Below are 25041 nucleotides of genomic sequence, written 5' to 3'. Positions count from 1 at the left end.
AGAATGTAAACATATTAAACTTGGGCAGATGAACCTGTACTTGCCCCCTGCAGAGTCTTCTGTGCAGTAACAGTCGATCTTTTGGAAGATGCATGTGAGCAGGGGATATGCAATGAAAGGTATACATATACAATAAACACTCTGCAACTATTGTATATGGATACATTTGATGGCATTATTTGCTTGATGATGATATAATACAATATCAAATGTATATTTTCTATTTAAATGTCTTTCTTCCATTCACATTCAATTTTATTTGTTTAATGATTATATAGTTAGTTAATTCCAATTTTGCTTTTTTTTTTAAAAAAAACTTGCATTCTCCCATTCACATTAATTTTTGTGTAAGAACACATTTATTTATTCTATTATTTTAATTCATTTACTCACAAAATTCAATTAGTGATATTATAAGATGTACAGCAGGCCAAAAATAAAACACAGTAAGCCTGAATAGGAAGGTAGATGAGGAAAGAAGGTGTAAAGAGTAACAATACAGAGAAGACTTTGTATAGCAGCAGTGGTTAACATTTGCTTGAACTCTCACTCAGGTCTACACAAAACCTCTGAGGAATAGGTCACCACAGAAGGTCCAAGCCTCTTTAATTATCTCCTGCTCCCAGACTGATGCCCCAGGATGAAGATCAGAAATAACTCAAGTGACCTTACTTTTTCAGGATGAAAAACAGCTCCATGGATAATCTGGCCCCTAGCTGATTAATGTGCCCCATGGAAGCATCCTACTGCATCCTCCTGCCTCCTTAACCCTTCTTTTTCAGTTTACAGTACTCAAGAAACTAACTCATGAAAGAATAATATATAAGTGCCTTTTCAAGCATTAATGCCCCTTTCTTTTAGAGGTACAGGGCTGTATTTTCTGTACCACTTAAACTTCTATGTGATCTTTCCTCCAGCCACTATGTATCATCATTTATAACCTCATGAGACTAGCCACTGAGGAAAATTTAGTTCATGAAGAATGTGTTTACTGTATCAAATGCTAATGAAATGTTTTCAGTAGATAGCAACAATTCATTGATTTTTTTTCAAAGTTGTGTGTGAACTAGGATAATAAATAGATGTAACAGGTACAATGCATCAGCATTCCTGAATTAGTTCTAGAAATGTTTCAACATTTCAGAGACCAAGTTACTATGTGCCCCACTTTATTTGGGCCTATTTGTGCCACAGACAGAGATGGGTACACTCAAGTAAAGCTAAACCCTGGAGGATGAAGATAGAAGCACTAAAATCTGTATTCTGCAAACAACAACAAAGGCAATTACTGGAGAGATTTCTATTTTTTCCAATGTTGTTGACTTCAGTACCATCAAAATATCAAGTGTTTTACATTTGATGAGCATATTCCATTAAATGTGGGATCTGCACATCTGACGCTAACAGCTGTCATTTTTGTGTACCATTATCCACTTCAGATGGCTCTGATGCCCTTGAGTCTGAGGTGCCATAAAGTCTGCTCAGGATAAGGAAGGTGGTGAAAGCCCAGCACCACTCAGAACTGGACCCAAACACAACTTTTGCTCTAACTAAAATGCAATTAAATTAGCAGAAAAATGCCAATGTAACAAAACAGTTTGTGCTTGGAAAACAAGGAGTAATCAAGTTTGAAATGTAGAAAGCGTTCCAGGACTCCCTGAATCCACTAGAGACAGTCAATCCAGTATCACTATGCTAAGAGGACAGCATTTAGTAAGGGCTGAAGGAGCTTAATGCAGACCGTATTCACAGTGCACAGCTTCAGAACTGCTACTTTCCACAGTATCTCCTAAGCAACACAAGTCTTACTATTACTTCACTTACAGGAAGAGCACCTGATCTTGGAAGCTTCATACTTTGCTAATGTTGGACAGGTAGGTGCTCTGGGAGGAGTTCGCCTGTGCAGTACACTACGTGGCCTCTCAACTGGTAAGAAGACACATGGGCTCTGGGGCTTGTTGCAGTCCAAGCCTGTTGAATCTCTGATTTCCAAACCCAAAGTACCCTTTTCAGCTACACAAACAGACCTACGCTTATTTCATTGAATTTCCATGAAGCAAGCATTCCTTCAGGTTCTGATTCTGAATAAGGCTGAATCATTTGCCTTAACAAGGAAGCAACAGCAAGTTAGCGTTCAAAAATTTAAAATGAGCCCTTAAAAATAAAAAGAAAAAAAAATTGCCTATTTGTTAAATTAATAAAAGTTTCTTATCTTTTATTAACACCTGTTTTTTCATTTCAGAGAAATGCAAACCACAATTCTAATATCAAATATATATGTGTGTATATATGATACAAAAATCTCTTCCTATGGTTTTTGCAGCAGGGGTGACTGATCAGGAAAAAAACCCCCACAGCTTCCATGTAATAATCAACTCAATCTTGCAACAGCCTCAAAAGAAAATGTTCCTCAAAGGAAAATGTACTTCCAGAATATAAAATCTATATCCTGCATCATTTCTAACTCAGTGGTTGAACTTGGATGGACAATTCCTTTTTAAACATATGCTAGACATGGCAGATGCTTTTTCTATACACCATGTTATCTTTGAACATTTTGAAAAAACAAACTTTAAGACTAAGAGGGGAGAAAAGGTTGTGACGGGGATTTTTGATTTATCCTAATTATTTTTATAATTAAATACATCTGCAAAAGTATGTTCTGTCATGGTCTCATCAACGGTAAAAGGCAGTACAAGCCCAAACAGATTGCCTGCCAAGGGGATCTATATGCTAGGCTACAGCATATCTTATTTAAACCTGCAAGATAAGCCAACATTTTGTCTTCACAACACAGTAAAATAGAGGGCGAATTGTTTATTTTTTAAATGATACCAGTCTATAAATGAAGATTGCTGACTCTAAATCATGTTTCCTTTGACATTTTATTTTGCAAATGTTCTTTAGGAGATGTTTTTCCAAGTAAGTAAGCAGGCTGGAAATGGAACTGTATAGTAAAATGTGTCTCAAATATGGTCATACAGACTATGAATTTCTCCTCTCCAAACAGGAGTAGTCTACTTGGGGTGAGGCTGTTACACATAAAGATATAACCATCTCTTAAAATCTCATTTCTAGTGAACTCAGAGAGATATTTGTTTTAGTTCAGATCACACACTACATCTACTGGAAAAAAAGCTACTAGAAAAAGGGGTCAGCTCCTCACTTTCCCCTGATCAGTTCTGTTTCGAACTAGGAAAATATATGATCCTGCTTTTACTGTGGCAATACAGTATCACTAAAGCCCCTGTTACCAATATAAATAAACCCAAGATATCTCATTCAGTGAACATAAATAATCACAAGCACAACTGTTATTCTTGCAAGAAAGCCTGAGGCAGAGTTTTGAAATGTGAAAAAAAAAGGACCAAGAATGCTGCAGTCTGAATAATTGCCTATCACTATGCTCAAATTCCTATTTTCTGAAATTCAAAACAAAGCAAAGAACCTGTAGTTTTTTGCTATATATGTAATTCAGGCCAGCAAGGGTCCAATATTACACAACAGCAACCCAGTCTTGCTGTCAAAGATTTCCACTTAAGATTTGGTAAGGATTTCAATGACAGCAGGATTGGGACACTATGGCGTGGAAACATTCTTTACAGGATGTGGCGGGGGAAAAGGAAAGAAAGGGCTAGTGTGCTTCCATGCCACATGTTTAATGAACAAATAATTGAGGTTCACATCATGCTTTCAACCTGCAGTGCTGTAAGGACTGTGAGGACTTTTGTAAGGAGCCATACGTACATCACACTAACACCTGCACGAGCTCTGGCAGAGGTACATGCTTTGCAAACAAGCATTGCTTTGCAAGCATTTATGCAAGCTACTGCTTTCAAGGTAAGTACATGTAAATGCATAACCAAGAGGCATCCACATTTTTCATGCCCACAGCTCGTGATTTCAAGCATGACTGCAGCAGCCGAACAAAGCAGACTGTGCTGGAGTTTGCTTTCTGGAGAGCTAGGAAATGATGCCTGTGGAGGCCCTTCCTGGTCTTAGAGAGACATCCCAGGGAGCCAGACAGTGAATTGCTCCAATCCCTCTCATCAACTCCTAACTTCAGGCTACACTAAAGAGCTGAAGTTTATATCACTTGTTTGCATCATTTCCAGGAAAGCACCAAGGGACAGTGGGTCATGTTCATCTTTTCTTTGGACCTAATTGCCTTGCCCTGTCATACCATCTGCAAAGCTCAACCTCATGGCCCATCAATTTAAACTGATCACTTCTTTCTCTGAATTTTTTGCTTGCTTCTGCTTTCACTGCCTTGAGCATAGGCAGCTAGCCATTACTTTGGGAAACGCCACTTAATTGAATAGGTATCTCTTGGTCATCTCAACCAAAAAAGCTCCAGGTCCTTTCAACCAAGCGGGTTTGGAACAAGTAAGGAGTGCTTTCAGTGACTTCTGCAAACAGAAGTCCCTTGCTGTAGTTCACATCTATTTAAATGCTTACTAAAAATTGCACCTACAAATTCATCATGAAGTTACTCCCCAAATTAAATCCAAAAGAACAAAGCAAAGTCATTGACTGCAATAGATACAGACCTATAAAGATCATTTTTATGTTTTACTTCTGGATGCTATCTGCTTGACAGACAGATTAGGCCAAGAAAAAGAAGTCCTGGCATTATCAAAAAAAATTGATAATTTTTTACTAGAGCAAAGTCAGAAACTGAATGAATCACTTCATTTCCACACAGAACTGCTGTATATGGAAGGTTGCTTCCACTTAAATTAAAAAATAATAATGACTTCCCTAAAATATGACATGGAAAGTTAGTGACCTAGCATCGTTAGGTTCAGCAAAGTGATTCCGTAGCACCTTCCTGCACTCTGCAGTTGTGGGCTACTAGTCTTTAATCCAACATCTTTTGCTCAGATAATTAAAGGTATTTTCAGCAGTTAACAGACCTTTACTTAAAATATCTAAGGAGAAACACAGACAATCATATTTAGTTATCAGAAAACTCTCTTATGAACACAGGAAATAAATGAAATTTCACAGGTTCATTGCTCAGGAATGAGCTCTCCTTACTCTCCTTACTACCAAGAATATGCTCAAAGCCTTAATAAAAAACCCTTGCACATTCTAAATACTCTGCAGTCTATGAATTAGTGCCATAGACGTGTCATGAAACTGCAAAAAGGAATCTTTTACTTCATTACTAAATATTCCTGAACTATTTTTACAGCACAATTTTTACACTGTCATACTTGCTGCCCCTGCCAAAGGAGGGTTGAACTGCCCCAAAAGATTTAGAACACAGAAGAAAAGATTTTGAAATGCTGATGTAGGGACAGGCTAAGAAGAAACTGTATTATCAACCACACAGGCATTCAGTTACACTCTAGAGTGCTACAGCTTTTCATTAATTATGTAGTTTTGTGTTTTTATTAAGTAAGACTTAAAAATGAATGTGAATGTCAAAAGGCAGGAGTTTTCTGGATTAATGCAGAGCATAAGTTCAATTTGTACAAGGCAGTCTTAGAGCAGTTAATTGATTGGCACGACTAACACAGAGGGGAAAACTGTAGTCACTCCTGTTAAGAAGATTTACAACTCCACCTAAAGATAGCATGGAAACTTAGCTAGAGAGAGTTAGGTAAACTAGCTTATACAGTGAAAAAAAAAAATTTTATCCATCTCAGAGATTAATCAACTCCCATCTTCAAAGCATAGAAATTTCCTTTCCACATGTCTTTTTATTCAATTTAAACTTTATTTAACTCTTTAAACTTTATTCTAATTTAACTTTATTTCTCCATCTCTCCTGGTGTTCCTAGCTTCTGATGCTTCCGATATCATCACACTATATAAGCACCAAATTATCTTTAATTGTAAATCTCACATGTAATCTATTCAGTCCTCACGTATAAAGAAGAAACTTACTTCAACTACAAGCCTTCATGTGAAAAGTGTTTGTGGAGAATATTTGTTCTGACTCCAAACTGTACTGGTTTGTACAATTACTTACTGCAAAGTCACAGCCAGTGCTTTTCTTGATATCATCTACTGTCAGTCCTTCCCAGATTTCTATGAGGGTCAATCCCTTCTTCTTGTCCACATCAAACACCGCCTATAAATTTTAAAAAGCACATAATTATTTTTTTTTATTATTAAAAGAGAAAATGAGGATGTAAATGCAGTAACACTGAACAAAATGGTGTGCTGAAGTAGACAGCATTCCTTCAGTAACATAAGATGCTACTTTTCACTTTCATAACTGACTAATACAGGTTTCTGCTACATTTATTTGTCCTGAGAAAGAGAATCTAGAATGTGTCAGAATATCTAGAATCTAGTATGTATTAGTTTTGTGGGGGGAAAGTGCAACTGTTCATCACTGCAGGAAATGTGGATCATGCCTGCTGCTCCAATCTGGTGAGAATGGGAGGTTCAAAGGAAAGGGCTGGGATGTTCTTTGCTGCAAGACAACGTCCACCAAGAGACCACAAAAGAAACAGAGGAAAATAATGTCTTCCCATTCTTTTATTTCATTTCATGGCCAGTAGAGAGATCATCTTTGGCTGACTATAAGTTTCTCCAACAGCTACTGCATACCCAATGCAAATGCTAGAATTTTTAGAAGCTAGCAGTGAAAGACAAGATGCCCTGCAGTATTTTTAAAAGAAAGCCTGAGAGGAAGAGACTGAAGGAGCAAACTCTGTTCTGTCTGATGTCTTTATAAGATATGCACTCCACCTCTGAGACAAGTGCACCAAATAAAAATACCAGTAAAACAATGCGCACTTTAATAGAGCCTACCAGAGGGAGATACACAGGTTGCAATCTAGTTGCCAGGGAAACCATAAGGTTTAAAGCAATTTTCCTTAAAAACAAAAGTTTGGTAGCAAAAGACCAGCAGAGCTTCAGAAATGAAATTGAAGTCATAAGCTTGTCACAGAAGTGTCTTAAAGCCTAGTGGTCCTTTGGGCATATGAAACTGCTTTTTATGGGACTGGAAAAAGACAGCTTCTTTAAGTCTTAAAAGAGACGCTGGGCATAAGGAACACTCCAGGATGCTAGTGTGGATAAAGAATTTGCAACACTATCCAAATGTTGTTCCACATTTGTATCCCTTCCTAATAAAGCCACAAGATCTGGTAATTGATATATATTAGAGACATTTATACTTGTTTATTTTCTATTAGTCCTTGTTCCCCCTCATTTTCTTTGTACCTTACACTTGTATGTGACCAGATGGTAAAAGAATAATTTAAAAAAAAGAAAACTTCAATATTTTAATAAATTTTCCTTTACTTCATGAAGAAAAATTCTTTATATCTAGCAATATCCCACCATAAGAAAGCAAATTCTTCATCAGCACCTTTGATGCATTGTACTTGGCATAACAGATGGCTCACAGAGAGACGACTCTAAGTCCTTAAAAATGTAAACATCAAAAATAAAAGGAGTATGATTTTTACAGCAAAAAACCTTAAGTCACTTATCCTTTGCTGAAAAGATCCACTAATGTACTTCAAGCAGCAGCAGTATGAGATGCTCATATGTACTTCCACTGGAGAATAAATCACTTCACAAATGGAATCAAGTAAGGACAAAAGAACTAAAGCTCTGCTACAGTGACAGGTTTCTCTGAAACAGTATGAAATATACATGAAAGGAGATGCCAATTGTCCAACCTGTGTTCTCTGCTGGAGAAAAAAAACAAAACAAAACAAAAGGACAAAACCAACCAAACAAAAACCTTACAAAAGCAAACAACAATGCACCTTTGCCTCCCAAGCTGTGATTACAGCCGTATTAGAAAATTAGCATGTCACAGCAAATTTTCAGAAATACTTTGGGGGAAAACAAGGAGATACACACTTTTCATGCATGTCATATGTGGCATCTTTGTTCTGAAGGCATCTAACGGTACAGTTCAGTATGCTAGGTGACAAAACTTTAAAAGGAAAAATATGAGCCCCAAAACCTCTGGATCTGAACCCCAAGGCCATCTTTTCACTTCAGTGGCAACAGATAATGAATATATTCTTCATTTTTGCTAAGCTTTGCTATTCTTATTAGGGATAGAGGAGGAAATTATTAACAAGGAGTCAAGAAAAGTACTTTACCTTTTCTGTAATGATGCGGTCAACACACTGTTTCCCAGTAAGTGGTAAACTGCATTTTTCCAGGATTTTATGGACATTTCCCTGTGTTTAACAATATACAAATATCAGTTTTTTAAAAAACTCAAATATGTTCACAAAAATCACAGCTGTAGCCATTCAGTGTTATTTAAATATTCAATGTGCTCAGAGCACTCTTCAAATTCACTTCAATGGCTGACTAGTAAGAACCTTACTGTACCACTGAGTGAACTCCTGAGTTCAGAAGTCCTGCATAATGCTGCTTAATAATCTGCCCTTGCTGCTACAATGTGAGGACAAGAGATTATATGGAACCTCACTGATGTGAGGACAAAAATTAGGGAACAATACTATGGGCAACGGATTTCCCTGTCTTATCCTTTATCACAAATGGTATGTGCAGGATCAGCAACACACAGAGGAACTTCAGATCTCCAGAGTTCAAGTGCAGAGTCATGCTGTCAAAACAGTAAATCCAGTTTATTTATCTATATTGTCTCTGGGAAAGTCCTTGTCTTTTCTTTCCTTTTTTCATTTTTAAAAAATAATAGCTAAAAAAATGTCTCTAGATAATACTAAGTTAATGTAGGCTGCAAGAGCTATGAATGGATATAAGGCAGAGGGACCATTACTCTTTCGGTCAGAATTTATAAGCGTTTTACAGAAGTAGCATTAAATGCACACCTCTCTCATTACCCAATGCTTTCAATTTTTTCTCTAATTATCAATTTTCAGTTATGCATTTCAAAAGTCTCAGAGTATAACATGTCTCTCTTAACCATTTAGAATCATCAGTTTACCTTAAGGCTTAATCAGGGGCCATCTCACAGCCAGTTTCACTCCTGAGTGATAATACAATGAGCAATCCTGTGCTTTTGAATTTATCTTTCTCTGTGAGGAACTATTTCTTCATTCCAGTTACTTTCAATTGATCTACTTTTATATCCTGTCCATCTTGGGAATGTCCTTGTGCAATCTGCCTAAGAGCCAAGATGAATCTGTGCTATTTGTACTATCTTCATCAACACATCAGATACACTTTACAGCCATGTGAAATGAAGTGCCTCTTCGTGGTACCTAACTGAGATTGAAAGGCATGGACTTATGGAGGTGACAGCCTGAATGGCTCCTGTGACCCTGAAAACTGATACATTTGAGCTTTTTAACACTTGATCTGAAGATTATTGTATCACCAGCTAGCCTTAAAGATGAAATGCATTTCCTGATCTTTTCAAAGGTTAGACTCAATGATCTTGGAGGCCTTTTTCAACCTAAATGACTCTGTGACTTTTGGAATACATCCATCAGGGGACTGTAAGAAGAGCAATTTAAATGGAACTGCATGATTTTTACCATCTGAATTTATTCAGATTTATTCAGGATTTTTTCAGATAAAGGAAAAGACTATTGTGTAGATACATAAAACCTTAGGTGTTCTAGTCGGCTTTAAATAAAAAATTCTGTTGTTGAAGAACAAAAATGTCCTTAGTCTTCCACAACACGTTAAAATCAGAACTTTTCACAGAAAGGAATTTTCAATTCAGTGTTCCACATTTCAGTCATGCCCAAATCAAGCACTTAAAACCAGTCTCCATTCTGTTTTTCTGAACAGTGTAGGCAACTCATTTCTCAACATGGAACAATTACCAGCCCTTACATTACTGTGCTTTGCAACACATGTCAATGATGGTATGGGGGTAAGGACTTGACTTCTAATTCTCTCAGACAGTATTTAGCAAATTAAACACAAATGCACAGGGACTGTTTTGACATTAAATAACAAGCTTATATTATATTATTCTTTTTTTCATGGGTATGAAAGAAGAGGTAATTTAGAAAAAAATACATTAAGAAAAACTAATGAATTTGAGATAAGGTCCATTTGCCAAGTGTCTCTCAGTGGCCTAAGCATACAGAGCAAAAATTGAAATATTCTTCTGCAAAATGCCCTCTTGGTTCCTGATAATGCTGTAATGCACAGAGGCAGAGACTGTTTCCAGGCAGTGGTATTTAATTGTCATTGATGAGCTCAACCTCATAAAATAGTTTAATCCCCTCTATATAGACTTAATTCCTTGAGATTTTTGCATCATTCTGCTATCAACCACAACTTTATTAGCTGGCTGTGGAAAGTGTTTCTTCTTGTTTCAACTAATTTCAGTCAGTCACCCCTACTTTGTTTATGAGACAGTGGCAACTCTGCATGTACCTACTCCATTACCTCATCATTTTTTGTACTTGTCTGTTACCTCTCCTCAACAGCAGTTTTTAAGCTGATGATTCTTCTATAATGCTGATTTCATGATGTCTCATCTATCTTCTGTACATTTTGGTTTTCATAACATGTAAAAAACTAAAGTAATTTAAAATGTAATTACCTTGGGACTGAGCATATTTGTTTGTATTTGTAACATACTGCATATGTTTGCAACATATCAGAGGGTTTTTTTTTTAAAGAGTAAAATTCCTTGAGTATTTATTTAAGTGGTAAGACAGTGGTAGTTCCACCATCAAAATTTAGTGTAAATTATATTCTGCCTGTGCTGTAAGGACGCAGGCTATTTCTGTGTTTATAAACTGCAACACCTGCACTGAAAGAAAAAGGGCTATTAAACTCTTTAAAAACTAACTTTAATGTTTAACAAGTCATCACTTTTATCAAAAGAAAACAAACAACCAAACTTAAAAAGGATTAAAAGATCCTTCACAAGACCATAAATTAGACAAAACTAGGACAAGAACTACCTCTTGCAGTACCTCTTTCACATGTCTATTGAAGGCACTGCCCATATCCCATGTCTTCCACTGTATATCCATTTGATATTCATCAAATCTTGGCTGCTGTTGATTTACAGGAAATTTTAATGTCTGATGGTAGAGTTCTTATTTATTTGGAGAATAAGATTACAGAAACGTCCTTTTACTAAAGAGCCAGCAGACATAAGAGACTGTCTCAGCACATGTAAACTGTTCTTTCACTCAGTAACACACTGGGCTTTGAGCAGGATGAAGGATTGCTCCTCTGACACAGACATTCACATGCAGTAAGTCTCTGATAAAATATTGGGTGTAAAGAATTGAAAACCATGACTAGAAAATCAGCTCTGGAAGATGGAGTCACCCCCAACAAAAGGCTTCTGACTTTCAGCACTGGCTTCATGGGTGCTATATTTATTTGACTATTCAAAAAAAAAAAAAAAAAAGGAAAAAAAAATAAAAAGGAAGAGTGCCTGAAAACTCCATAACAGCAGTTTTGATCTCTAAACACTAGATTTCTATAAGACATAATCTTCACATTTGAGAAAGCAAGAAGCATCAATATGAAGACCCCAGAAAGAGGCTAGGTAAGAGGAAAAAGTGCCATTTTAAAATAAGAATAAAATAAAAATATTGCATGTTATTAATTTGGCAGTGCCTTCGCACAAAAGCAGAAGAAATTATTTATGAAAATCTGTAACTGCAGAGTGCACACCAGGCACACTGTGCACAAAAGTGGACAAGGTAGGTATACATACACCAAAATAAATAATTCTATGCCTGACTGGCTCACAACTGTGAGCCTATCTCTGTTTTCCTTACTTTCCTGCTTCAGTACTCCTACAGAAAAAAACAAAAACAACCCAGCAAACAATTTCCAAATACTGTTTTGGAAAATATTTTATCAATACTACTTTTATAGGAGAAAAACTGGTTTGATTATATCGTGTGTGGACTCTAAGCCTTAACCAAATTCCACAGTCAGTAAACATTTAGCATAAATATTTATTCAGATTACATGAATACCTAAAGTGTATGTCTGAGTAAATGGATATCTCCCTATGTTATTACAGATTTTGGGAGGCTGTGTGATAGTGATGCAAGCCACAAAGATGAATTAATTTAATACTTTCATTTACTCATATATGCATATGAACATGACAACTATTAGGTTAAACTCAGCCCTGTTACTCAAAATGTGCCCCTTGAGATACCAGTTTAGTATAAACTGTGAAATTACAATATTTTTCAATATATATTTGCTTTTATTTTCAAGTGAAAATTAATTTTTCAAATCTCATTTAAAAAACACAATGGTTCATACATTTACTCTCATATTTACGTATTTACTATAGTTTACCATGCAAATTCTGACAAGAGATATTATTTTGGAAAATAAAAAATGAATTCTTGTTGCAGATATATAATAACTTTGGAATAACAAAAACACAATAATTAAAAAAAAAGTAAATATTTTTCTCTTTCAGTACATTTTTTTCTCCTGTGTTAGAAGTTTCAAATGCAAAGTTTCCTATGATCTTTCACGGGGGACTTCTATCTCTAGCATATACCTACACCAATGCCCTCACAAAGAAGTCTCTAGATTAACAACTGTAAGGCCGCCTGCATCTCATCATGCCAAAAAAATATATTCTATTAAGCTGTCAGTACCAATTTGACTGGCAACTTCAAAGGTAAATATCTTTCCACCATAACCATGGGAAATCTCATTTTTCAAATTATTCTGAGGCAAAGAGTAGAGTAGCACCTACTATAGCTTTAGCAATGGCCACCCCCATTAAATTTGCATGAAGTAGCTAAAAAAAATATGTGCAGCTTTTAAACTTGAAGTTTGTATTTAATTTTTCTCCCATGGTAAATGATTCACTTACTAGAGGAAAGGACCCATATTAACCTATCCTCCAGCTGCATCACCATAACAGCAAAACTGTCAAATCCTCACAAAGTAGCAAAATGAATATGTTCTTTTTTTCCTGTTTATTTTTTTGTCTTCTGTGCAGCACAAAATACTGATTTAGAAAGTGCCAGAGCCTTACCTTGGCTGAGTGTTCCATGGTGACAACCACTTTGGTCTGCGCACTGGATACCAGGTCCATTGCACCCCCCATTCCTTTCACCATCTTACCCTAAAATGAAATTTTTAATGGAAATATAATATTATTTGTTGGTTTGGTTTTGGTTTTTTTTTTTTTTTTTTTAAGATAATATTGGGCCTGCAAGTGACAGCACAAGATAGCCAATGTTTCCTGCATTGAAAGCCTACCTATTTCATAGCGACAGTATTCAAACATCAACAGAGGGAAAAGAGCTGTCTCATTCTTGGCTCTATATGATGCAAACAGAAGAGTGATGAATAGAATAAGGAGAGCCACTGCCATGGCTCTTTCCCTGGGGTGTAACCAAAATCTGAGTAGTACCATTGGCTTAGTGGAAGCACTGACACTGAGGAGCAATAGATTTAGTTCCAATGGTTTTGTCCCATGAAAAGCAAAGTGTACATCCATCTGTTGATGGAAATGTCACTGCTTCCTCAAAAGAAATCTCTATTTATGAAATGCAGCAATAAGAAGATCTGAACACTGTACGTCCACCTCAGTTTAGAAAGTCTCTTGCCACTTCAGAAAGCCATGCTTTGTATCACTATATCAGCAGAAAACAATTGTTTTTATTCTATTCCAGATGTCTGTAGAGGTCATTTCGGAGTATGGGTAAATACATAAATGTGGCTCAGTATTCACTTCTGTTTGTCCCTCAAAACATGGAATGCCTTCAGCCTCTGGACTCATTCTTCTCTTAAAGTGCAATACAATTGCATGTGTTATCACAGCAGGTGTCTTGTGGTGTGGTGCTCAGCTACCTCTACTTTTACTTTCTGTAATGCCATGGCATTCAATCCTGTCTGCTTCCATTACCTTAAACTGGATGCATCTGATCTTGGAAGATAAAGAGGTCCAGACCTGACACACTACTGACAGGAGATGATCAGAAGTACAAAGTTCTGCGAGTATGAGCAGAGCAATCACTTTTGAACAAGCTCTAGACCACAATAACTAAAGACGGCAGCAACCTCACATGCCAACCCAGAGTTGCCAAGGAAGAAAGAAAGGGGAGCGCAAGAGTGGCTAGAAGGAAACATGACATAAGGAGGGCACCGAGGGTGGTGAAGGGCCTGGAGGGGAAGCCATGAGGAATGGCTGAGATCAGGTCAGCCTGGAGAATAGGAGGGGAGACTGCAGTTACAACTGTCTTTATAGAGGAAGAGGAGTAGCAGGCACTGACCTCTTCTCTGAGGTGACCTGTGACAGCATGTGATGGAATGGCCCGAATTTGTGTCAGGGGAGGATTGGGTTGGAGATCAGAAAAGGGTTCTTCACCCAGAGGGTGGTTTTCAGCCTGGGCACTGGAGCAGACTCCCAAGGAGTGGTCACAGCACCAAGCCTGGCAGCGTTCAAGAAGCGTTTGGACAATGCTCTCAGGCACATGGTGTGTCTCCTGGGGATGTCCTGTATAGGGCAAGGAGCTGGACTTTGATGATCCTTGTGGATCCCTTCAAACTCAGAATATTCTGATTCTGTGATTCTGTCAGTTTTACAGATGAAAATAAATTAATTTCTGTATCAAATGGTTTGCACTTGTTTTTGAGTGGTTATATGGACAGTAATACAGCATTTACTGTTACAGATATAAAATCTAGAAGTTTATGATTAAATGCCTGGAAAACTTCTTAGTGCAAAGCTATTCTCTCGTGCTTCCTTTTATCAGCTATGTGATCCACTACCTTACAAGTATCACTACCTATGGTCCAGGATAAAAAACATATGGAGAGACCTGTCTCATTAAACTGTCAGGCCAGCTACTTCTTAGTCTCTAGATCATTATGGTCTTTTATGTAATGAAGGCAGTTGTGTTGGTTTGGCACAGCCTGGTTTTTCATAGCAGGGGGACCACAAAGGTGGTTCCTGTGAGAAGCTGCTGGAAGCTTCCACCGTGTCCAGCAGAGCCAAACCCTGATGGCTCTGAAGCTGGACATGCTGCTGGCCAAAACTGGGCCAATGAGAGGGGCTGGTAACATCTCTACGATGACATATTTAAGAAGAAAATCAAAACAAAGTCACAAGGTTTAGGCTTCTAGTCAGAGAAGAGGAGGAGGTGAGAACATGTGAGGGAAACTTGGAAAACATCAAGGTCAGTGGAGGGGGAGGAGGTGCCAAGATTCCTCTGCAGGCCATGGTGAGACCATGGTGAAGCAGCTGTGCCTCTGCAGCCTGGAGATCCACAAGGGATGCAGAGATCCACCCACAGCCCATGGGGATCCATGTGGGATGCAGAGACCAACCTGCAGCCCATGAGGATCCATTTGGGATGCAAAGACCCACCTGCAGCCCATGGGGATCAATGGGGTATGCAGAGATCTACCCACAGCCCATGGGGATCCATAGGATGCAGAGACCTACCCACAGCCCATGGGGATCCATAAGGGATGCAGAGATCCACCCACAGCCCATGGGGATCCATAAGGATGCAGAGATCCAGCTGCAGGCCATGGAGATCCACAGGATGCAGAGATCCACCCACAGCCCGTGGGGATCCATAATGGATGCAGAGATCCAGCTGCAGCCCGTGGGGGAGGTGCCCATGCAGGAGCAGGGGGATGCCTGGAGGAGGCTGTGATCCAGTGGGAGACCAAGTGGAGAGAAAGGGCCCAGGCTGGAGCAGCCTGTCCTTGGAGGACTGGACCCCGTCCAGGGGAAGAGTGATCCTCGCCACAGCAGTTTTGGGAGGAGTGTCTGCCTGCGGGAGGGACTCACAATGCAGCAGGAGAGGTTTGGCCGCTGTTCGTGAGAGTGAACCCACACTGGAGAAGTTCACAGAGAACCATTCCTATGGGAGGGACTCCATGGCCTCACAGGGGAAGGATTCCACTCCCGGAGCAGTGGAAGAAAGTCTTGGTGATGAACTGACCAAAACTCCCGTGCCCTGTATCCCTGGCAGTGGGAAGGAGGAAGGGGCTGGGGGAAAAGGTGTTTTAAGGGCTTATTTTACTTCTCATTATCCTCCCCTGATTTTGTTAGTAATAAAATTCACTTTGCAACTAAAGTTAAGCCTGTTTTGCCCTTGATATATTTCTCCCAGTTTTTGTTTCATTCATGAAGCCTTTGATAATTTTCTTTCCCTTCTCCCTCCTTTGCCCAGCTGTAGCAGGGGAAGGTGAGCGACCGGCTCTTGTGGGTGCCTGGTGTCAGGTCAGTGTCAAACAACAACAGTATTCACACACACGCATGCACGCACACACAAACACACACACACACACACATATTCCCATTTCCCTACTCCTGGCACAGTGAAGAACAAATCACATCTTCCTAAATCTACAAACAAGCCCTTTGGCACTGTTCAGTCAGACTAATATTTAATATTTATCACATAAATTATCATTACTACTAAATATTTCTTTGCAAATAGAAATCTGAAAAGTATTTATCTCTGTCCTTAACTTCCTGGCACTGCTCAGATCATTTTCCATCCTGTCTGGAAAAACACAGCTCTTACAGATGCTGGAGTGACCTCCAACCTGTCTGCCAGAAACTCCATGACAAGATAATGTAAAGTAGTTGAAGATTACATATTATCTCCACAGTAACTCAGAATATGCTTGCATTGAGGATCAGGCTCTCAATACATCTATCCTAGCAATGCCATTAGCTCATTTTCCAGGCCTTTTCGTTCTATTAACTACAAAAGACCCAGAGCGACAAGTAAATTCCTGAGGAACTAAGTGCTGATGAAGGTCAACAACAAATGTACTGCTGAAGAAACTGTCATACAGAACTGAGAGAAGAGACATCATCCCTTTGTGTGTGAAGAAAGAGGAAAATGCAAGTTTAAGAGGACTCAGGGATTTTAAATTGCTTCATCTGCTCCTCCTCTATAGGAAAACATATTCATCACTACAGGGTGGTGCCTAGTAAAGCAAATCAATTCACCATTAAATACAACTAGCTAAGTAATTACATGCTTTTATTTTGAGGAAGATCCAAGGCATAAGAGACATTTCTCCCAGTGCACCTACCAAACTATCTGTCCTAGGTTACAATATAAAGATGTATTCTATTCCCATCCTCAAGAGCTGTTGAAACCAAGAGGGGCATTGGTTTTTTTCCTTATCTCCTGTTAATGGGTCCATCAATGCCTTTCCCCATGACTCAGAGATGACTATGGATTCCCAGAGCAACAGCTGCCTTTTTCCACTGGATCTTTAGAGGAAGACTACACCCTTCTACAGGATCACTGCTCCAACAGAACCACATCTGCCACTCCAGGAGGTCTGCAGCCACCAATCCAACTGGACTGCTACCAACACCCTGACCAACAGGATGTCAGGTTGTATCCTGACTTTGTCAGTGGTTTTTCTTTTGCATTACTGTATGTATTTTGGTTTTGTTTTTTTTTTCCTTTTCCTAAAAATTGTATTCCTGACTTGGAGTCTCTCACTGGTTTTGCTTTCAAACCAGAACGCTACCATAATTTGCATTTTCCCACATTTCCCTCCACACCACACTGGAAAAGGGGACAGCTGCAATGCTAAATTTGAATTAAAATATTCAAGGCTAAAAAGTGGTCCAAAAAGACACTTCACTCATTTTTGTCCTACCCTGCTCCCTTAATTTATTTAAGATTATTTTTGTTAGTTTTTAATTACAATGGTGTTGCTGGCTTAAGAAACCATTCAGAAGGAAAGACAGTGCTGTGGTAGAGCACCAGTAATTTGAAGCACTGTTATAAAACCCATTTCATCAGACAGAGCTTGAGGAATTAATTTAGCCTAATAGTAATTCCTAAACAGGAACCTTCATGTTTGTTCAGTCACCTGTGGCACCCAAGACAACCTGGCATTCTAATGGAAACTTGTGAGTACTCCAATGTGGGCCAGACAGTCAAGACATTTTTCAAGAGAATATGAAATTTTGCCTAAATGCTATTTCAAGCAAGTTAGAAAGGTGCTACAGCAAGAGGGAACAATTTATAAGAAAATTGAAGTAGATAAACAGCTAAAGAAGAGATAGATGAGAAAAAATAGAAAAATTCAGGAGCCTTCTAACACTCTTAAGGTCTTGAATCCATGCTGGTGTGCCTTAAAATCTTCCTCTATATTCCCAGGGGGAAGGACTTTTCTTTTGTAACTGAATTTTATAACTGCTCCCTATATCGTATGAAAAAATGCACCAGAACTGTTTGTTTAAGTTAAAATAACATGATCTTTTGAGACAAACAGCTATTGCATCAACAGTACAGGAGAGCAGATGCTAATGATGAGTTCAAGAAACAATGAAAACTTGTCAGTGGTAAATGCATCTTGAATAATTCCACTTAAAACTGAGTATCAAAGCCCAGGCAAGGTGAAAATGTACCCTTGCCTGGAAAGAAATCAAGCCACTTCCCTCCTAAGAGTCCTTGTCCATGTTTCCAACTGCCTTAATACCGTATTAACAAATAACATTCAGTCTGAAATTTCTCTTTCCTTCCATTAAATAAAAGAGTACACATGCCTCACACTAAGCTCAAAGTTAGTGAAACTGCTTTTTCAAAAAGTCTTACAGAAGATAACAAGTGCTTCTAGTTTAAACTGCAAGCTTCCCATTTAACCTCAATTTTCAGGCATCCCCCTTAAGACTATGAACAAGATGCCTAGGAGGAGAGAGCAAAGATGTCAGCATTGTCTCTCCTGGCCACAGACACAGACAAGGTGTCACGTATGAAAGGAAAAAAGGTATGGAAGGTGTCCCTATCAAAAGAAATTACTGTATCATGCCAGGGACAGACACTAAAATACAGAGCAAATGGAACAGTATGAGATTCACCGAGAAAAGGACAAGCTAAGGTAATGCAGTAGATACAAGGTATTGCCATCACAACCATCAATTGTGCTAATGATGCAGTCAAAAGGATAAACTGAAGGCCCCTTCAAAGATCTCTGCTCTGCCCCTCTCTGCAGTAGTGCTAACACATATCAGTCACACAGATCTCCCTGTCTGCATAGACATTGTCTGCCAGCACAGATGTGTCAGCATCAAGCAGCACAGCACAGGGAAGGAGGTCATCAGATCAATACCTAATGATCTCATCAGTTGTGGGGTTACACCTGGTTGGTTTGGGAAAGTGCATATTAGCTCAAAACTTTGTTTTAGGAAAAAAAACCCACAAAACAATCAGAAGGTAATATTAAAAAAATACAGATGCATAAATCTACTATAACTTCATAAAAATGTAGATGTCTCCTATGCCCCTTGTTAACAGTCCTGTCCAGTATTTAAAAGATGGGTATACTTGTAGTTGATTCTAAAATGAAAGTCACAGCCTTGCCAGATCTCACTTTCCATTTTCCCAGTGAAAAAGACTGGACGAAGATTGTATCAAAAAAGATGGATAAAGTTCAAGTATTCTGAACTATACTTCCTTTTTCTATTTTTCACTGATTTTATGTCCTTACATATGTCCTACTTACAGAATTATTGTAATTATACTGTCAACTAGGACAGCTAGATTAGATCCTACTCTAAGAAAAAAAAAGAAAAACAGTGGGAAGTCATTAACAGGATTTTTCATTCAGAAGAGTGGGTAATGCAACCACACAACAAAAAGTTGATACTGGCAGAATAAAACAAAACGAAGCACACTCTACATGCACAACTGGGTAAATGTATTTTTTTTTTAAGACACACAAAAAAGCCTAGCTGTATGGTTTAGCCATACAAGAAATAGCCTGGTTTTGAAGAATGCTAACCAGTTATCTCCTAGCACACACACAAAGACATAGCGAAAATTAAAATAAAAAAGTAAGTCTAATTTCTGAAAGAATGGAGTATTAGTTCTTGAATGACTTCCTTTTCTTAGCAAAATGTAATAATAAGTCTACCCTAAAATTTAACATACACGAATACGTGCACTAACTGTATTTATATTTTTATTTTCCATAATCAGAAAATTAGGGCTGCATGAAACACATGCAAAGAAAGTTGGGCAGATTTAACTCCTTTATTCTCCCATAAACCTAACTTGAAATAACCATTGGCAACAGATTTGAATGACAGAGTAAAATTCAAATGAATACACTGAGAAGCTGCATCTCAGGAGCAATGCAAAGCAGTCTGTGACATGCTTCATTGAAATGGATTTGCTTTACAGTGATGAATGCTATTTCAGTGTAACGGGACAATTAAGCTGTCCATTTACCTTTGCATACCATTTCCAAAACACACAGCATAGCATGCAATAATTAAATTTTACTGCCAACATAATACTAGTCTCACTTGAAAGTGATGGCTCCATATCATAGTAACAGTTCTCACCACTAACCCACAGATCAGAAGTCCTTTGACATATGCTTGTATTTTTGAGACAGGGAGAATTTCTTCAGCTGCTCTCATTATCCAGAAAGCAGAGCTGCCACTTCCCACACTGAAAATTTAAGAGTATGAATAAAATACCTACAGGGAGCTCCTACATTCCTTCCATGCAGTCTGAAGAGAAATAAACATGATGAAAATTGATAGAAAAAGCCATCAAAATGCAGAAGAAGTACAGCCAACACAATATACTCTGTTTCTCCTCTTTGGCTGCAGGACTTTTGCAATAGTGATAATTTTGTGTTGCAAAGGTTCTGCAGGGCTTTCAGGCACACGTTTGCTGGGAGATAAGCAGTAAGCTGGCATATTACTGCAGGCGTAATTTCAAGATGTGTGTCTGCAAAAACCTAATACATCTTGATACTAAACCAATGTCTCATTGAAAAGTAGATTTCCAAGAAGTCTCTGGCTGACTGCAAGTCCCATCCCTCTCCTCTGCTGAAATACTGATGTAGCCCTACTCGTGTCCCAGACATCAGAAAACTTGATAGTATTACTGAGAAAAACTTGATATTATTACTGAAAGAAACTAGTCATTGAGCATATTTAAGCTGCATATTTTCTATTCATACAGATTTTAGCCCATTTTTAGTCCTTCACACATTTCATAGTTAATAGGTAAAATACTTTTCTTGCAATGCTGTACATCTTGAAACAAAACACTGAGTTTAATGCATTCAGTGCCACAGATATACTAGGAGAACTAGGAAAGTAACTAGACAATGTGTTTGGATCCAAAATGAAAATATGCCTTATGCAAGGCATTCCTATCCAAGTAAAGTGATGAACAGGCTGCAGTAGGGCTCCTCAGAGAAGACCTACAGCACCCTCAGGCATTCAGGGACACAATCAGGGACATGTGTTCTTTCTTCCATCATTAAAAAAGATAATTTTGTATAAGAAAAACTCTTGGTGTGGAGCCCTCCGTTTCCAGGTTTACCACTACAAATAGCTAAAGGCAAAAATAAAACCAAAAAATCCTCATGCAGACACAGAGCTGGCTGGTCTCTGCCAATTTACCTTTACATTAAAAAACCTCCTTACTAATGAGATCTGAGTATCCAAAACTGTGCAAAATATGTACTTGCAAGTCTGTAGAAAAGCTACCAATTATGTATAAAATTACATTCCTAATGTCTTAGGTTATACTAACCTCTACAGACTGTAAATTAAAAGATTTATTATTGAATTTGAATGGGTTTCCCCATTTCTTCTTTTCAGATAATCTCCTTTGATAAAGGTTAGATTTTTTTTATAATTTTATTTATTTCTTAATCTTTTAATACTTTAGGTTTGGCTAGTCCAAATCAGAGCATTAAAATCTCAGGCTGCTGAATCTAAAATTTAAGGATTTTTTTCCCAAAGAATGGTACAGATTTATGTATCCAAACTTCACCCTCTGCACAAATTACATCATTCTCTTCTTCTCTTAGTGCTAGCTAACTGCACTACCTTAGCAATCTAAAAATTAATTTTGAATTTTCCAGCTGAAGAATATAAAAAGCCAAAGTATATTTTCCTAGTTTGTATTGTTTGTAGAGAATAGGGATGCTAAATAGTGTCAGGTCCTGTATCATCTCTGAGGCTGCTGCTTGTTAATTTCTGGACACTAGGCTTTGAGCCTGCTGCCTTAGGAAACAGCCAGCTTCTTTTGCACCTTTGGATGTATTCTATCTGCCCTTGTGAATTTACACAAGTCCAGTCTATTAACCACTCCTCAATCCTTTTTGATGGTGGGTACTAAGTGCTATATCAACACATCATCCAAATACCCCTAGGGACCACCACTTCCCTGGAGAATCTGGTTCAATGCTTGACAACCTTTTTGGTGAGGAAAGAATTCCTAATATCCAGTCTAAACCTGCCCTGAAAAACCTTGAGGCTATTTTGTCTTGTACTATCAGTTGCTGGGAGAAGGGTCTGACCCCACCCAGCTACAACCTCCTTTCAGGGAATTGTAGAGAGCAGTAAGATGTTCCCCGAGCCTCCTTTTCTCCAGGCTAAACACCCCCAGCTCCCTCAGCTGCTCCAGACCCTTTACCAGTTTTGTTGCTCTTTTGTGGACATGCTCCAGCACTACAAAGTCTTTCCAGAACTGGGCAGTTTTCCAGCCACTCTGCCCCAGCCTGTGGCACTGCCTGTGATTGTTGTGACACAAGGGCAGGACACAGCACTTGGCCTTATTGAACCTCACACCATTGACTTCAGTCCACCAGTCCAGCCAGACCAGATCCCTCTGCAGAGCCTTCCTGCCCTCCAGCAGATCAACACTCCAACCCATCTTGGTGTCATTTGCAAAATGACTGCGGGTGCGCTCCAGATCATCAATAAAAATATTACTCAGGGCTGGCCCCAACACTGAGCCTTGAGGAACTCTACCAGTGACTGGCCCCAGATGGATGTAACTCCATTCAGCACCACTCCCTGGGCTGGGCCCGGCCGACCACAGTTCTTTACCCAGCCAAGTGTCCCCCCATCCAAGCCGTGAGCAGCCAGTTTGTCCAGAAGAATGTTGTTGGAAATTATGTCAAAAGCTTTACTGAAGTCCAGGTAAACAACCTTTCCAGGAAGACAGCCTTTCCACCATTCACTAAGCTGGACACCCTGTCATGAAAGAAGATCAGGTTCTCAAGCAGGAACTGCCTTTCCCAAACCCATCTGTATACTGCCCTGCATGATGTTACTCAGGATGATCTATTCCATGACCTTTCCTAACACTGACAGGGAAGGTCAGTGTTGCTGACCTTTGCTGACAGACCTGCAATTCCCGGGATCCTCCTTCTGGCCCTTCTGTAGACAGCCATCACACCTACAAATCTCCAGTCACCTGGTTAACCAGGTTCTCTCAAGTTAACCAGGACTGCTGGAAAATGACGGAAAGTTTCAGTAAGGAATTTCACCTGTTCCCTCAGTACCGTGGAGTGGCTCCCATCTGCTCCCATAGAACTGTGTGTGTCCAAGTAGTGTGGCAGGTCGGTGACCAGTTCCCCCAAAGTGTGGAGGCTTTATACTGCTCCCTGTCCTTTGTTTTCCAGCTCAGAGCGCTCAGTAGCTGGGGAACAACTGGTCTGACCATAAAAGACTAAGGCAAAGAAGGTATTAGGTACACCAGCCTTTTCCATGTCTTTGTCACTATGTTTCCCCCTGCCTCCAATCAAGGATGGACAATTTCCCCAGCCCTCCTTTTGTTATCGATGTATTTATAGAAGCACTGTTTACTGTCTTCTGTGGCAGTAGCCAAATTAAGTTGGACTTTGGCTCTTCTGATACTCTCCCTACATAACCTCATGACATCCTTATAGTCCTCCTGAGTATGCTACCTTCTCATTAATGATTTACTACGATTACTTACAGTTATCTTTTTCCCCTGCAAGAAGTTTCTGCCTAGTGAAATCTTATATCATCGACATTTAATCCATTTTATGCTTTCAGATTCATCAACTTCGAGCTGCAGGGACCCTCCACTTGCTTCAATACTTTTTCTGCTGCCACAGTGTGTGTGTCAGCTGTATCAGTAGTCATATTAGGATTGTTTAATGTTATGGGTTGTTCAAAAATGTGTATTAAAAAGACAGAGGCCTTGGTGTCACAGGGGAACATGGCAGTTCTGGTGTTTTGTTTTGACCTATTCCCAGCCTCTGACATATGTCACAACAATAATCATAGTTACTTGTGTTCTCTTAGGAAGGACAGGGAAAATAAAGCAGTACTCTGTGCAAGCTGCAGCTGCAGTACTTTGTAGTAAACTCGGCCCTTGCAGAAGGGCAGCAGAAACTGTTTCATAAATGCATCTGTTCTTAGGGCTTCAAGAAGACACTAGTTGAAAGGAACTGAAACGAAGCAAGTACATGCAGGGATATGTGCAGTCAATCCCACAGCTTTTAAAACCACATGTGAGACCACTAATGCTGCTGCTCTGTAAATGCTGGGAAGCTGCCCTGCTGGCAGCAATTTCCAGTATTAACTGAGACACACAGACAGGTTACAAGTGTCCTGCACTCGTGAAATGAAATGTGGCTCCATCCAGTAGCAACCAGCTGCCATGGGTTGTCTGTTCTGGCCTCTCTGACCTACTGCATGATCATGACCTCCGAGTTTCTCTTCAAACTCTCTTGGCCAACTTCTCACAGATGCATACAGTTCTCAGGGGATTCACAGAAATTTGCCGCCTTCTCCTTTCCCTCCTCAGAAACCCTCTTGTTAGTTGGAGAAATACCAAAGTGAGGAAGACGAAAAGCCATTAAGTAGTAGTGCTTAATGGAATAAAATTACCAATAAATGTCAGTATTTAGGAAGTAACTTCTGCCTAAGCAAACAGCATTGTTTACTGCATGTGCTTAAAATATTCACACCCTCTTCTTCCTTTACTCACGGGATTTTTCTCTCCATTTAAAGTCAGCAGATAAGAGCAAAGAAAAGGCTGTAATTACTGCGATGAGACTTCCTCAGCTCTGTTCCTAATAGTAAGTGCATGTACATACACACATGCACACACTAGGCCTGAAGTGTTATCAAGCTCAAGGGACAGAAAGGACTGCTTCATAATGGTACTTGTTCAAAACATATAGAGCTATTATTTGCCTCTGAAATAATGGCAAATATCATCAATACAAGAATCCAAAAGCTACAGTGTATAAGAAATATTTAACCAAAACTAAATGAAAAGTGAAAAATGTTAGAACAAAATACAGCAGGAAGCTTCCTTACACTAGAGTTTTCAACAAAGTCAATCTTTGTATCATCCATACACAAATCTT

The 25041-nt window shown here is 38.9% G+C and overlaps 1 protein-coding gene across 1 annotated transcript in view; it reads right to left on the bottom strand.

Annotated features, from left to right (window-relative positions):
- The window catches only part of OXCT1 (3-oxoacid CoA-transferase 1), an 83561-nt gene that overhangs the window by 4046 nt on the left and 54474 nt on the right, over positions 1-25041 (bottom strand). Inside the window, exons 14-16 of the mRNA XM_059836917.1 lie at positions 12917-13006; positions 8085-8165; positions 5981-6082 (exon numbers count right to left, since the gene is read on the bottom strand). Coding sequence (XP_059692900.1) covers positions 5981-6082; positions 8085-8165; positions 12917-13006 — 273 coding nt within the window. The remainder of the gene's footprint in view (positions 1-5980; positions 6083-8084; positions 8166-12916; positions 13007-25041) is intronic.

This window comes from Haemorhous mexicanus, chromosome Z (genome assembly GCF_027477595.1).
Source record: "Haemorhous mexicanus isolate bHaeMex1 chromosome Z, bHaeMex1.pri, whole genome shotgun sequence".
NCBI classification, from domain to species: Eukaryota; Metazoa; Chordata; class Aves; order Passeriformes; family Fringillidae; genus Haemorhous; species Haemorhous mexicanus.
The sequence above is the reverse complement of the archived record's forward strand: the minus strand, read 5'-3'. Positions and strand labels throughout refer to the sequence as shown.